Raw genomic sequence first — 15,584 nt, 5'->3', positions numbered from 1 at the left:
TTATAAATACTTCTCCAAAATGCACCGCTGTTCCTTTCTATCTTTCCAGCTGGTTCCATCCGTTTCGGGCTCATAAACGACAGACCGCAGGCTTGGGGGGAGGGGGGAAAGAAGCGCCCACTCACGGCATTCTTTTTAAAAGATATTTCATTATTTAAGTGAATATTTATTTATTATTTTTTGCACACCTAGTCTTTTTCCCGGCCAGTTTGCATGCATTGTCTGTCTCCCAAAATGGTTTGCGAGACGAAAATCGTGGCAGAAGATCATGACACCATCCCCGGCTCCAAGAAAGACACCGTGATCGTGTCCTCCTCCCAGATGTGGCCCTCGCTCTCCGGCGGCTCGGCGCCCTCCCCGGCGCCGCCGATGCCGCCCCCCAGCGCAGCGGCCGCTGAGGTGGCTGGTGAAGATGGTAAAAAGGAGCACGTTTGCATCCGCGAGTTCCACCCTGCAGAGCAAGACACGGTGCGCCGCATCTTCTATGACGGCATCATGGAGAGAATCCCCAACACCGCGTTTCGGGGCCTGAAGCAGCAGCCCTTCACGCAGCTGATGTATGTGCTCCTGGCGTGTAAGTAGCCAATTTGTTCGCGCCACCTTCGTGGTGTGGGGTCCTAGGACACGAGCACGGGCTCCCGCGGCCGTTCGTGGCCTCAGTCAAAGGATCTACCCTTCCTCCTTCCCATCCTCTCGTCTCCCGGGTCTGTCTTTTTGGGCGCAGATACTTCCCGAGCCCCACGCACTACACCTCCCTCTCCTCACCTCTCCCGCCGCAGCAGAAGCAACCAGAGATCCTGCAGTGTGCAAAAAACTCCCTCCGCATCCAGCCCTCGGAGCGCAGCACTTCTCGAATGCATTCAGAATTCCCAGACACACACACACTCACGGCACACACACACACTCACACAATGCAGCCAGTCTATAAACGGACACATGCAGAATCCCAGTTTTAGAACAGGATGCACAATTTGGACACACTTGGACTTGGGCAGATGAGTTAAAAACAATTAAGCCCAGGAGAGTCTTTAAGTCCTACCCCGTCTCTCGGTGGGGCAGGGGCGGGGGGGGGGCGGGGGTTGTGGACGCATTTCCTCTTGACCGTGGGAGGCCTATCGGCCGGGTGGTGATAGGATGGAGGGAGGGGGGCAGCAGCGGGGGACCCAGAACCAGGGTGGGATGAATGGAGCTGCTCCTCGGCGTTCCTTCTCCCTCCCTCTTTCGATTCCTTCAACTCTCTTCCGTCTTCCCCTCTCCTCCCGCCCTTCCCCGTCCCATTTTCCCCTTCTTGGGGGGGCGGAGGGATGGAGGCTCAAGCTCCTATTCTCCGACCTAGAGCCTCTCGGTCCTGGGGAAACAGGATTCCGCCGTAACCTAGAGACGGAGGTGCGGGTCGGGTTGCGAGTGGGGCTGGCGGGAGAGCTGGTGGAATTCTCGCCGCCGCCGCCTCCTGGGCTGGGCAGGGCCTGGCTGGTCAGCTCCGGCTGGTTGAGTGCAATAGTGCTGGGGGCCAAAGGCAGGCCTCCCTTCGGTCCTTATTCTCCAGCCCCTCTGCCTAAGGTGGAGGAACTTGTGGCTGCCGTGGGCCAGAATATGCGCTAGATCTCTCCTTTCCCTACCAGTGCCCTCTGCTGCGTGGGAGAAGCTTAGTTGTTGTTTTTCCTCCGGTAAACGGTTTTTTTTTTGGGGGGGGGGGTGACAGCGGGGAAACTGTAAAGGAGAGTCGATTTGTCATTTTCTGCTGACTCCAGTGGCACTTAAAGTTCCTGGGAGGGTCCTCTGGCTGCCCTGCTCTGAACATTCTATAGCGTGTTGGGTACCAGAATCTACTTGAGGGAAGTCCTGTTCTTCCTATTGCCTCTCTGTCTCTTCCCTCTCCAGTGTTTCTGACTGTTATTCCTCTATCGCTCCTGTGTCCTGTCTCCATTCTTCTCTTTCATAGCGGGACTCCTTCCCCCGTTCAGTCTCTCTTCTTTCTCCATCTCTTCCATCAATTCTGCTGCTTCCTTCACTTTTATCTTCTCTCACCTCTCTCTCACCCTTTCCTTCCCACCCCCTTCCCTTTTTGGGGTTTGCTTTCTCATTTTCTCTCTCCTTTAAAATCACCCACTCTTCTCTGCTTCTATTTTCTGTCGCCCTGCTTTCATGTTCTTCTGACTTTGGTTGGGCTTGGACAGTTCATTTTGGGACAGGGAGAGGTCAGAGCTCACGGTACCCTTGTTTGGGGATGAGATGGCTTAGCAAAGGCTGAAGGAGATGCTGAGGACGGATGATAAGGGCAATTGATGCTCTGCCCGGGAAGTGTGACTATATATAATTTATCAAGTCGGGGGAGGCTAGCTCAGCACAGCCCCCAAGTGTTAATTTATGAGGGAAAGATCTCTAGCTCAGAGGGAGAGAGAGAGAGAGAGAGAGAGAGAGAGAGAGAGAGAGAGAGAGAGAGAGAGAGAAAGTCAGGAGAGTATCCTTTACTCCTGGGTTTGGGTTCAGAAGGGACTAGCAGAGGAGGGAGACCTGGGAGGAACACTCCACCATACTTGTTTTTGAGTGCCCTCATCCATCCCATGACGCAGTGCATAGGGTTTGGGGCCTGGAAGATTCATCTTTATGAGTTCAAATCTGGCCTCAGACACTAGTTGTATGACCCTGGGCAAGTCATTTAATCCTGTTTGCCTCAGTTTCTTCCTCTGTAAAATGAGCTGGACAAGGAAATTGGCAAACCACTTCAGTATCTTTGCCAAGAAAATCTCAAACGGAGTCACAAAGAGTCAGACACAACTGAACAACTATAATATCCATCCCATTGGATATTTGTTTAGCCAGCATGTAGAAATGCTGGTCTAAGGTAGGAGGTACACAAGGCAAGACTACAGTGGTTCATGTGTTTTTCTTCCCCTCTTCTCATTTCTCTAGAATGAGTTAATTTTCTTCATTAACAGAGGCTTGGATATCTCCTAGCAGAGAGACTTTCTGTACCTTGCCCCCTACCTCTTCTCCATTCCAAACCACCCACCAAATACTTTAGTTGGAGGAATAAGGCTCTGTGTAACCCCGCTGCAGCCAGCCTCAGAGTTGGACTGATTGTAGTCCTCTTGTCTGTGCAGGATTCAGGAAATGTGGGTCAGTCCAGCACACCCAGGACAGGAATTACTTGGTACAGTTAAGGAACCAAGGCTTCCTCCTTCCCAATCTGGGTCCCAATTCTCCCTTGGCAGAGCTATTGCTGTTAGCTTTGCCTTCTCCCAAATTTTCTTCCTCTCCTAAGGAGGTGGTCAGGAAAAACTAGGTTGGAATCCTGGCATTGACAAGTTGGAACCATAACATTCTCTTGCAGAGACTACTATGTGGTTCTTAGTTTCCTCATCTGTAAAAATGAGGGACTTGAACTCAGTCCTTTCTTCTAGGTTTGAAATTCCATGGCTGTGGGTCAGGTATTTTAAACTTCTCTTTCCTTAATTTCCTACAATGCCAAATGGGACTATTGATATTTGCACTATCTATCTGACAGTGCTGCTACGAAGAAAGTCCTTTATTTATGTAGGGCCTTCGTTTTGTCATCTGTCAAATGGGTATTTGGACCTTAGGTGATCTTTAAGACCCTCTTCAGCTCTAAGTTTCATTATTATGTATGTCTCTTTGCAGTTCAGGACCTCAGTTTTCCTGTCAGTGTAGTGGTAGAATCCTGAGTTGCTCTTATCTTTTATGTCCTTAAAAGATGAAAGAAATACATGTTTTCTCCCTTCAAATGCCTTCATGAGGTCGTAGAGTGACTGCTTTTGGCTGTCCTGGTGAATTATTTGTTACTGGGGTGATGGGTCTGGGGAAGGGAGGGAGGAAGGGAGGGAATGGCTGGCTTCTGTTCTCCAGTGGCCCCCTCAGATGATGGGTTTGCAGTCTTTCCTTTCCCTCCCTTCTCTTCCACAGTGCTATGCTTTCTACTGACCAGATGTCTGTTGCTCACCTGCTTCGTGCCTGTCTTCCTTCTGGCCATGAGGTATTACTACAGCCGGAAGGTGATCCTCACCTACCTGGAGTGTGCGTTGCACACGGACATGGCCGACATCGAACAGTACTACATGAAGCCTCCAGGTGAGTATGGGTATACTACAGCCACAGTGAGGCCACCCCTGGGAAACCCTTGTGTGGCTAGTGTAAAGCGGGACCATTCCCCCAGACCAAAATGCCGATCTTTGAAAAGATAAAAATGGAGAGCCTGTAACCACATACAAATGGTTTGGGCTTCTTGAAGTGATGAAACGTAGTGGAGAGACCGTAATGTCTTTGGAAGCAGGGGGTCTGCTACACACCAGTATGACAAGGGAGGAAGCTACTCCCTAGCTCTGAGCCTCAGTTTGGTCATCTGTAAAATGGGGATAATATGTGTGCCACCTGCCTCACTGGGTTGATTTGAGGAAAGTGCTTTGTAAACTTTAAAGTATTATAAACATTTGAACCTTTATTTTTAACCTCTTAGGGAGAGCCTCTAGGAGTTGGGGCAGAGATAATGGGGCAGACATGGATTGTAGAGCTCTGTTGAGCTTTGTAGAATGTGCTCTTTGAAAGCAGAGTCCAGGGAGCTGTTCTTGGCTTGGGCCTTGATTATAAGATTCATAGAGGTATAGAAAGAGCTCTGTACTCAGCACTAGAAAACTTAAGATTGAAGCTTGGCTCTGCTACCTTTTGGGGGTCTTGGGTGAGTCACTTCTGCTCTCTTGGCTTCAGTTTCCTCATCTATAAAATAAGCAATTGGATCTAGATGATCTTTAAGGCTTCTTCCTGCCTTACATTCTGTTGTTCTGTAAATCACTTCATTCAAGGTCTCATTCATTCTACTAGTATTAATGAGAGAATTGATGTAGATGGTCTCTATGGCCCTTTCTAGCTAAAGAAAGGAGAGAATTGTAAGGGGGCAAGGCCACTGGGCAGTTGCTATGTGAATTGGCAATGAGTTTGGGTATATTCAGAACTGGGCAGGAGAGGTTTGCTAGGGCAAGCAGTTCCAGGAAAATGCCTGTGGCATATCCATTCTTCCCTGTGGCACCAGGTTCTACGACTGGTGATTGTATTTGACTGTCTCTGTCTTTTGGCAAGGTCTTTGTTAGCACTGAGGCCTGGATAAATATTGAATGTAAGGCTTCCTTTTCAGTCCTCATTCCTTGGATGTTGATAGGTTTATTTTAAAGGCCTAGATGGAGTCACATGAGATTGCAAGAGTGATATAGTTGTAGGTGATCTCCTTGGGTTTTACAGCTTCAAATCTCTGAACTTTGGCATCTATGAGTTTGATCTCAGGGGAAATATAGTAGATGGATCCTAGATAGACAGAAAGAGATAGATTATCCTCAGGGCCTGGGGCTAGGACCATTGGCTCCAGCATTTGCAGACCACCCTTATTTTGATGTTTTATTTTTGTTTCCTACAAATGCTGTGAACTTCAGGTAGAGCCGTAACTAATGTGAGGCAGCTGGAACTTTGTCTCAGGCCCCAACACTTGGGAGTGATTTTTCCCTGCTGTGGTCCAAACACTGCCCTTCTTGTAATTTCTGGTCCACTGCCAACCCATGACTCCTTAGGAGTTGGTGAAGAGAAGGCAGCCCAGGGAGAAGGTAAGGGAGTGGGATTTCTGATTATGATGGAATCTGGAGAAGGTGACAGACTTCGTTCTCTCCTCTAATGACAGGATCCATGGTGGAACTGTCTCTCTTGGCTCCAACACCCTGTCATCCCTAGCCAGCTCAATTCTATCCTTTGCTAGTCCTTATCCTTCTGTGACCTCTCTTTCCACTGTGCCTTCTGGAAACTTCATCTATTGTTTACAAACTTCTCTTTATCCCTGGATCTCTTCTCGCATTTTTCCCCAGCTTCTTTCAGACTAGCTTTCACTTGAAGACATTACCTTTCTTGGCCATGTAGCAAAGCTGGTTACTTCTTTCAGGCCTTTTCCACAGAGGTCCAGGAAAGTCGACCTACTCCTCACTTCTCACTTCTGATTTCTGACCCTGTTGTCCCTCTTTGCCACCATCACTCAGCAAGCAGCCATCTCTCTTTAAAGGTTAATTCCAACCTGGTCAGATACTTATTGCTGTGATTTATGGTTGCTCAGGTCACACTGTCTACTCTCCAATCAGTTCAGTCCCTGACTATTCTTTTTCTCCATCCCCTCATCTTCTTTGACTTCTCTGGCAGCACTCATTTAAGACTTATTTGATTTTCCCACCATGGCCCTGGTAAACTCATCTTTGGGCAATCTCATCATCTTTAAAAAAAAAACAGAACAAAACCCTTGCCTTCTGTCTTAGAATAGATATCAAGTATCAGTTCCAAGGCAAAAGAGTGGTATAGGGCCAAGCATTTCCTCAGATGTCTCATTTCGATTTCTTCCATCCAGCTGCATTCAATGTAGACTTCTTTTACTTCTCCCCCAACCCCCAATCATGGGTATGTTCCTTCTTCCCTCCTTGTTTTTCAGCTTTCTTTTGTGTCTTCCCCATTTGATTGTAAGCTCCTTAAGAGTAGGGACTATCTTTCTTTTTGTATTTGTATCCTCAGCACTTAAGACACTTAAAAATGTTTTATTGATCATTGATTCATTGCTACCCTCTTCAAATGCCCCGATCTCTCAGTTCTTCAACGTCCCACCTCCCATATAACCTTGTAAAGGTGTGATCATGCCTTAGACTTCTCCCCATCTCAGGCACTAGAATTTCTAGTTACCCCTCTGCTTCTGTGTTGTGCAGAAAGGGCTTCCCTTTTACCTTCTTGGTATCCCAATTTCAATGGTTTCCATTCTTTTCCCCCACTGGTTTCCAAACTTATACGTATAATCTTTTAAGTTACACATATTTAATGAAACCATGAGTAATCAGGATGTTTTGGGGATGGGAACTTTTGGTAAATTAAATTTTCGTGTTAACAATAGTATAACCCCCCTAAATCTTTCATCATTTACTAACAGTGTTACTATTATTTTAAAATAGCTCACATTTCTGTGCTGTTTACAAAACTTTCCTCATTACACAACCCCATTAAGTCAGTAGGGAGAGCCTCATTGTACCCATTTTGCAGATGAAGAAACTGAGGCTTAGAGAGGAGAAACCCAGGGCCACATAGTGAATGAAGAGCCAGGATTCAAACGTACACCTCCTAACTTCAAACCCAGTTCTCTTTCTTACTTATTAGCTGAAAATCTTTCTCAAATGCCCAACTCCAAACAGTAGCAGCAGAGTATTAGAGAAAGGGCACTGGATAAAAAGTCAGAGGACCTATGTTCAAATCCTCGCTCTGCCTGATCACTCAACAAGGGTGACCATAAGCAAATCCTTTCCTCTCAGGGCCTTGGTTTCCACTTCTGTTCCAATACTACTTGGACCACAACCATGAGAGTTGTGATGATCCAATAAAGTAATGGATTAAAAGGGACTCTTTTTCAAAGAGTATAAGGAATAGCGTGATGGCCTCTGACACATATTGGCTGTGGGACCCTGGGCATGTGACATCTTGGTGCTCTAGATGACCCTCTCTAGCCCACAGGTTGTAGAGAAGGTGTGCCCCTGCATTGATAGACCTCTGAGTTCCCTATACTGGTGAAATCCTAGGTCCAGTCCCTGTATGTATCCCCTTACCAACGTAAGGATTTGTTAACACAAGTAAATTAAAGTCATCGCAACATCCTCAGGGCCATGGCCCTTGGAGTTTTCTCTCACTTTCTTGGCCTTTGGGTAGAGATGAACCTTTAAATAAGTCCATCCTTTCCAAGAAGACCTCCCTGATGCCCTTAGCTGGTAATGGCCTTCTCCTCTGCATAGACTTCCAAGAACCCTTTGCCTGTACCTCTCCTGCACTCGCTGTGTATTATATTTATGTGTGTGAGATATCCCCCTCCTCGACCTTGAGCCGCCGGAGCGGAGGACCATGTCATATTCATCTTTTGTGTCCTTTGCCGTGCCCCCTCTCCAGGTCCCGCACATAGTACATGGTTAATTAACGTTTGTTGAAGATGAAGTTGGAGATGGGGAAAGTAGAGGAAATTGGGCTGAACGGAAATTCTCACTGCCCAGGCCTGTGGGTAGGGATGGAAGTGTTGGAGGAGACTTGGCTGAATGTGAATTCTTAGTGATGGAGATGGAGAAGGTGTAGGAGACTGAGCGCCATGAATCCCTTGAGGCTTAGGATATTCCTGGTGAGTTTGTTTTATTTTGCTAAATCCCTTCTATGTGTTTACTTGTTTTTTTGTGTGTGTGGTGTTCTTTTTCTTTTAAAAGTTGGAATCCTTAAAATTTCCAATTATCCGAGGGTTCTAGTTAGCTGGAGCCCTCTTCTTGTGGAGGATTTGCTTTGTAGGGGAGGCAGCATGGTATCAGATAATAGTTGGAAGGCTTCGATTGGAGCCCTGACAGTTACTCTTCTGCAAGCTTCCGACCTTAGGCAAGTCACCATAACTCTTGGAGCCTGAGTTCCCCCATGGACATAATAATCTCTTTCCAGGGCTACTGTTGGATCAAATAGGAGAATGCTGTGAAATTACAATACGTATTCCACCCCTACCCCCATATCCTTTGTCATCAAAGAAAGATATGATTGAAAATGGAAGTGAGGGGCAGCGAGGTGGCTCAGAGGGTAGAGAGACAGGCTAGAGATGGGAGGTACTGGATTCAAATCTGGATTTAGACACTTCCTAGCTGTGTGACTCTGGGCAAGTCACTTAATTTCCATTGTCTAGCCCTTAGTACTTTTCTGCTTTGGAACCAATCCTTAGTATCAATTCTAAGATGGAAGGTAAGGGTTTAAGAAAATGGAGGTGTGCTGGTCCCTGGGTGAGAGCCACATCAGTGGAAAGCCCTCAGAATTCATTGGCATCCACTTGATGGCAAAAGAATTCCTTCACTATATTGGCTGGACCCCACCCCTGCGTGAACTTATGAAGGAATATCCTCCAGGATGGGCAGGCATGGGTAGAAGATGGAAGAAGGAGCCACAGTGACGACCTCCCAGTTCCCTGAGACATCTGGCTGGTAGAGCAGATAGTGCTTTGGATTTGAAATTGGGAGTCTTCCCTCAGACTCTCAGCTATGTGACCCTGGGCAAAATCACCCACCTCATAGGGTTGTCATGGAGATCAAATGAGATCACATGTAAAACCCTTGGAAACCCTTCGAAATCCTGGCTATTATTGCCATCCAGTGGAATATTGCAGTGTATTGTAGAGCTTTCAAGGATTGTAAAACCTTTTCCTCATGATCATCTGATGAGTTTTGTTCCATTGTGACCCTCTAGAGCAGTGATGGGTAAACTTTTTAAAGAGGGGGCCAAAGGAAAGGAAATGCTCATCTGTCAGTCTGTTTCTAAGGCAACTCTTTCGAAGTTTCATTGTATTGTATCCTACTCATTGTATTAGTCAGATTAGGGATAATATCACAGAGCCAGATAGAACATTTCAGGGGGCCACATCTGGCCCATGGGCTATAGTTTGCCCATTGTTGCTCTAGAGTCTAGACCACAACATGCTAATACTCTCCATGGGGTCTTCTTGGCAAAGATGCTGAAGTTATTGGCAATTTCCTTCCCCAGTGATTTAAGGCAAGAAGAGATTAAGTGACTTGCCCAGGGTCACACAACAAGCTATCTGAATCTAGATTTGAACTCAGATCTTCCTGACTCCAGGTTTGGAGCTCTATCCACTGAACCACCTAGCTGCCTCTTGATGGAGATAGGTAGTGCAAATATTTTCTGCATTTGACAGGTCTGAGTTTCTCCATCTGTCAAATGAGACTAGAAGGTGAAGCACTTGTCCAAGATCCTCCAAGTAGGAAATGGTAGAGTCAAGACTCAAACTCTGCTCTTCTAAGATCGGTGCTCTTTCCTCCATGCCACAGGCTTGAAATGTTGTGTAAATGCAAGCTAAGTTGTTCTACCAGAATGGACTTACTGAAGACCATTCCCAGGACCAGAGTGAGGATGGGATTGGCCCTAATCACAAGTACGCTCAGGGGTGCCATGGCTCCACGTCCGACTGCATTTCCATGATCTCTGGACTACCTTTCCTTTACTGGCAGAGAGCACTTTGGCCCTGGGGAGCCAGGAGAGAAACAGAAATGGGCAAATTAACAAAGTCAGGGACTCATACGTGCTTTTTGCTTCATTGACTGAGTACTGGTCAAAGAGAAGGCAGGAATTATAAAGGAAAGGCAGCCTGCTAGAACGAAAGTTAAGCTCTACTTGAAAGTAAGAAGAGCTGGGTTTGAACTCTACACCTCACTCTTAATTAGCAGCGTGACTCTGAATAAGATAATTCTCTTCTCTGGGCCTCAGTATGTTCATCTGTAAAATGGGGGGGGGGTGGGGATAACACCTACATTTCATGCCTTAGGAGTTTTGTAAGTTGGGTACTTGGTTCTATATTATAATGTTATAGAAATGGAAACTGTTATTATAAAGGAAAGAGAAGTAGAACCTTGACAAGGAGTCAGGAGACCTAGGCTCAGGTTCTGGAGGTACCAGTGATTCCGTGGGATCTTCTGAGTCATAGTTTAAAATGAGAGTGTTAGACCAAATGACTAGTAAGGGCCCTTCTCAAAGTCTTATTCTGTGGTTCTATCTTGCTATGATTCTGGGAAAGGTCTTAAGGAGTCCATTTGGCCCTTTTTAAGCTCAGGAAGGATCTGGGGTTTTCTTCATTTAGCATTTCTCTGATCAGGGCCGAGAAGATCCTGGGGCTGCACACACACACACACACACACACACACACACACACACACACACACACCCCACACACACACATATTTTTAAACCTTCCATCTTGGAACTGATACTGTGTATTGGTTCCAAGGCAGGAGAGTGGTAAGGATTTGAGTGATGGGCAAACTTTTTAAAGAAGGGGCCAAAGGAAAGGAAATGCTCATCTGCCAGTCTGTTTCTAAGGCAACTCTCTGGAAGTTTCATTGTATTGTATCCTACTCATATTCATCAGATTATGAATAATGTCACAGGGTGGATAGAACATTTCAGGGGGCCGCATCTGGCCTTTCCAGCCTTAGTTTGCCTATCACTGGGTTAGGTGTTGAGAGTTATACGGCTTATCCTGGGTCCCACCACTAAGAAGTGTCTGAGGGCAGATTTGAACCCAAGACCTTCTGTCTCCAGGCCTGGCTCTCAATCCACTGAGTCACCTAGCTTCTCCCCAGCCCTCCGCCCAGGCCAGGGGCTAGATATTGACTTATGGTCTGGAAATACCTTAAATGTTAAAAGAACCTTGACCAAGTGATTTGGTGACTTCAGGATTCTTGGGAAGGGAGATCTGAGAATCAGAGCAGAACTCTCAAAATGTTCTGTTCTCTTCTGTTCTCTTCTGTTCTCTTCTCTTCTGTTCTCTTCTGTTCTCTTCTGTTCTCTTCTCTTCGCTTTTCTGCCCCCTCTTCTGTCACCTTGGCTGATTCACTGCTCCCCCTCCATGTTGTTCTGTCCTCGGCTCTCTTCTCTATCTCTGCTTTCTCCCGGGTGACCTCATCCCATCTTCTGGCTTTATCACCTTTATGCGATGTCGCCCATCTTTCCCCCTCAACTCCTGTTTTGCGTATCCTACTTATGAAGAGATATTATACAGAAGAGGGGTTATACTGACTTTGTTTGGCACCAGAAGGCAGAACCCAGTTCCACTGTGGGGAATTTGCAAAGGGGATAGGTTTAGGCTTGATGATAGGCAAAACATCCTACATTAGAGCCATCATAAGTGAGAAAGCAGTTTCAGGAGCATGACTTCTGGCAAGAGAGAAGAGAACTGATCATGGACTTAAGGGAGAAGCACCTCTATTATGGCAGCTAGCTGGGAGCTGATCTGTGGAGAGGGATAATGCAGCTAAGCTACTTCAACCACAGGGGAAGGAATGGTATCAAACCTCTGAGAAGAGAGGAGAGGAAAGACATGGGGTCCCTGACCTCATGGGTGCCTCATTTTCATTGTACTCCAAGTTTGTGCCTAACTCTTCTTCCTAATGAGGTGTGTATTTGTGGGAGAGTGTACCTGAGGTTCATTGGATGGAGCAGAGATTAGCTCTCAGCCATACCAATTATACCACCTTAATAAATGCCTTTGCTTTATGCTAATTGTGACCACCGGCTGATTATTAATGGGAAGGACACTGGTGGGGACTAGTGAGTTATAGTTTTAGGAGTGGACAACTCTTGAGTGTGGAATTAGAAAGGTTATTAGAAATAGAATTGTGAATGAATAAAATTAGATGATATAATATCTTAATGTCTCTTTAATTTTTTATTTTATTATTATCATTGGAAATGATTTTTTTTAAACCCTCACCTTTCGTCTTGGAATCAATACTCTGTTCCAAGGCAAAAGAGTGGTAAGGGCTAGGCAATGGGGGTCAAGTGACTTGCCCAGGGTCACCTAGCTAGGAAGTGTCTGAGACCAGATTTGAACCTAGGACCTCCTATCTCTAGGCCTGGTTCTCAATCTACTGAGCCACCCAGCTGCCCCCATTGGTAATGATAATAATAACAGAAATAAAAGAAAAGGGAAAGGTTTCTAATCCAATTTGCAGCTTTATCTCTCACGTCTTCCCTTCATATTCCCTTAATTCTAGCCAAACTGGACTGTTCTTTGATCTTATCTTCTCATCTCCTGACTGCATCATCCCTTACTTCACCAGGAATGGCCCATTTCCTTGTCTTTGCCACTTCTTGGAATCCTTTTCCTTGAGTTTTCTTGAAGCCTTGGAATTCTTGGAAATCCTCTTGCTTCAGGGCTTAGCTTAGGTGCCAACTCTTTCTTGGGTTGCCTCCTTCTCCTGCAGCAGAATAGGCTTTCTCTCTTCTTCCTCTCAAATGTCTGAGTAGAAGTTTTTCCGAATCTCCCTTCATCACATTCTGCCTTAAATTATATTTGTTTGTCTACAATGTTGCATAATAACAGCTAGTATTTACGTTGCATTCCTAGGCCTTCAGGATGTTGCATATATAATAATAACAGTAGCTAACATTTACGTAGCACTTACTACGTATCAGTCGCCATGCTAAACCTTTTAAGGATATTACAAAAACCCTGGGAGTTGGGTGTTATTATGCTCATTTTATGGATGATGAAACTGAGGTCGAGAGGTAACGTAACTTACCCGGGTCACATAGCTAGTAAGTGTCTGAGGCAGAATTTGAATTCAGGTCTTGCTGGTTCCAAGTCTAGTATTCTATCCACTAGGTCACCAGCTGCCTCAGAGATTTGGGGAGTTATAAATGTAGTACTTGAACTCAGGTCTCCCCAAATGGCCTCAATTGCTTTATTTAACTTCCTTTCTAGCTACATCCTCCCATTAGGTTGTGGGCATGGACCACATTTTGTTTGATCTTTGTGTCTATGTCTGTCTTTAGCTCTGCACACAGTAGCACTGACATATTGGTAAATTGTGGGTGCACTAAAAAGATCCAACCAGTGGGTGATAGGCTTCCTTCTTTTTCCTTAAGAGAACATTAGCTCATTGGGAAAAGATCCCATCCAGAGGGAACCCGCCGTTAAATCAGTGTTAACAGATGTTAGCAACCTGTCTGCAAACTGTGATTTGTAGCACCCTCAGGCTGCCCCTTCCCACTGTTGATTTGAAGTGGAACCCGAACAAGACCTTTGAGCATTTGGGTGTATTCATTTCATGAACCACCATGCCTGAAAATGCCGTGTGTGCTCTGATGGCCCGGCCTCTGCGCTTGGCTTGGTCAGCAACGGAATCCGTTGGTCAGGGCTTGTCCTCTGCTGGCAAAGCCACTGATGCTCAGAGAGGCTTTGGGAGGTGACTCAAGGGGCAACATTGCAGAGGATGGCAGAGAGCGTTCAAGAATAATGCAGTCTATACCCTCCGACCTCAGGGGTTCAGGAAGGAGAGGGCTTTGTAAACCTGGAAACACCAAAGCAGTGGGACTCTTCTCAATACAGAGTGTCTCAAGGAGCCTTGGTTTTGAGCTGGAAGGGGCCTGGCCCAGCCTTCTCCTTTTATGGCCCTTGCTTTGTCTGATTGTCATCATGGATCTGTGTAGCACAGTCATCACAAGCCCCATTTTACAGATGGGGAAAGAGACTAGTTTTTATTCATGGACATTTATATAGTCATTTAAAGCCTGTCAGTCCCTTTAGGGACATTTTTTCTTCATAGTCCTATAATCAGGGTGCTGCAGGGATTATAATCCCCTGTTATAGAGGAAACACACCCAGACAGTAAAGTGAAAGAGTAGGGGATCTGCAGGTTGAAAAATCCCCTCTATATCTCTTCCTCTTCCTCTCCTTCTCCTTCTCCTCTTTTTTCTGCCTCTTTCATCCTCCCTCTCCCTGTCTCTCTCTCTTTCCTTCTCCCTCTCTGTCTCTTTTTTCTTCTCTCTCTCCCCCGCCTCTCTCTCCTCTCTCTCTCCCTTACCTTTTTTCTCTCCCTCTCTATCTCTCTTTTTTCTTCTCTCTCTCCCCCACCCCTCTCTCCTTTCTCTTCCTCTCCCTCTGTTTCTCCCTTTCCTTTTCCTTCTCCCTCTCTGTCTCTCTCTTTCTTTTTTCTCCTCTGTCTCTCTGTCTCTGTCTCTGTCTCTCTCTCCGTCCCTCTCTCTCCCTTTCCTTCTTTCCTTTCCTCTCTCTCTTTCCCTCCCCTTCCCTCCCCTCCCCTTAAATCTTTAACATCTCCCTATCCACTAGTTTTGTCCTTTCTGCCTTCAGACATGGCCATATTTCTCCCATCTTTTAAAAAACCCTTTCATCAGACCCTGACATTTTCTCAAACCGTCATTTCCTGTCTCTTCTTTTCTCAGCCAGAATAGGAATATCTAGATCCTTTGCATCCCTTTCCTCCCCCTTGTTTGCTCCTCAAGCCTTTGCAGTCTGACTTTCTACGTCATCACTCAACAGGACCGTTGTCACCAGTTAGCATCGATGTCTGAATCTCCCAATCTCATAGTCTCTTCTTAGGCTTCCTCCTTCACTTATGTTTCTTGTTTAACACTTGTTTAACACTGGGGTTCTCTTTCCTCTCAGGGTTTTCATGATCTGTCCAGTTTTGCCTTCTGCCTGCCTGCCTGCCTATCCCACCGTCTCAGTCTCTTTTCTGGCTCAAACTCCTCCCTCACTAGGGAATTCTTTCCTGGGCCCTCTTTTCTTCTCCCTCTAGATTAGTGGTTCCCAAAGTGGGTGCTACTGCCCCCTGGTGGGTGCTGCAGCAATTCAGGGAAGTGGTGATGGCCACAGGTGCATTGATCTTTCCTATTAATTGCTATTAAAATTTAAAAAAATTTAATTTCCAGGGGGCTAAGTGATATTTTTTCTGGAAAGGGAGCGGTAGACCAAAAAAGTTTGGGAACCACTGCTCTAGATTCTTATTGGCTCCCATGGTTTTAACTATCATCTTTATGTAGACAATGAGACTTAGATTTACTTCCAGTCTCTTCCCTTGTGTTTCAAGTCCTGTGTCACCAGTTGTCCATTGGACATTTCAAACAGAATGTCCTAGATCAGTGATGGGCAAACTATGGCTGGTGGGTCAGATGTGGCTCCCTGAAATGGTCTATCGGTGGCATGACATTATTCCTAATCTGAGGAATACAATGAGTAGGAC

At 46.0% G+C, this 15,584-nt stretch overlaps 1 protein-coding gene across 1 annotated transcript in view; it reads left to right on the top strand.

Moving 5' to 3' along the window:
• The first annotated feature begins 210 nt into the window (after nt 1–210).
• The window catches only part of NAT8L (N-acetyltransferase 8 like), a 51,804-nt gene continuing 36,430 nt past the window's right edge, over nt 211–15,584 (top strand). Inside the window, exons 1-2 of the mRNA XM_044681774.1 lie at nt 211–574; nt 3,925–4,089. Coding sequence (XP_044537709.1) covers nt 214–574; nt 3,925–4,089 — 526 coding nt within the window. The 5' untranslated portion in view covers nt 211–213. The remainder of the gene's footprint in view (nt 575–3,924; nt 4,090–15,584) is intronic.

This window comes from Gracilinanus agilis, chromosome 6 (genome assembly GCF_016433145.1).
Source record: "Gracilinanus agilis isolate LMUSP501 chromosome 6, AgileGrace, whole genome shotgun sequence".
Lineage (NCBI taxonomy): Eukaryota > Metazoa > Chordata > Mammalia > Didelphimorphia > Didelphidae > Gracilinanus > Gracilinanus agilis.
Note: the sequence above shows the minus strand (reverse complement) of the source record. Positions and strands in the feature narration are given on the sequence as shown.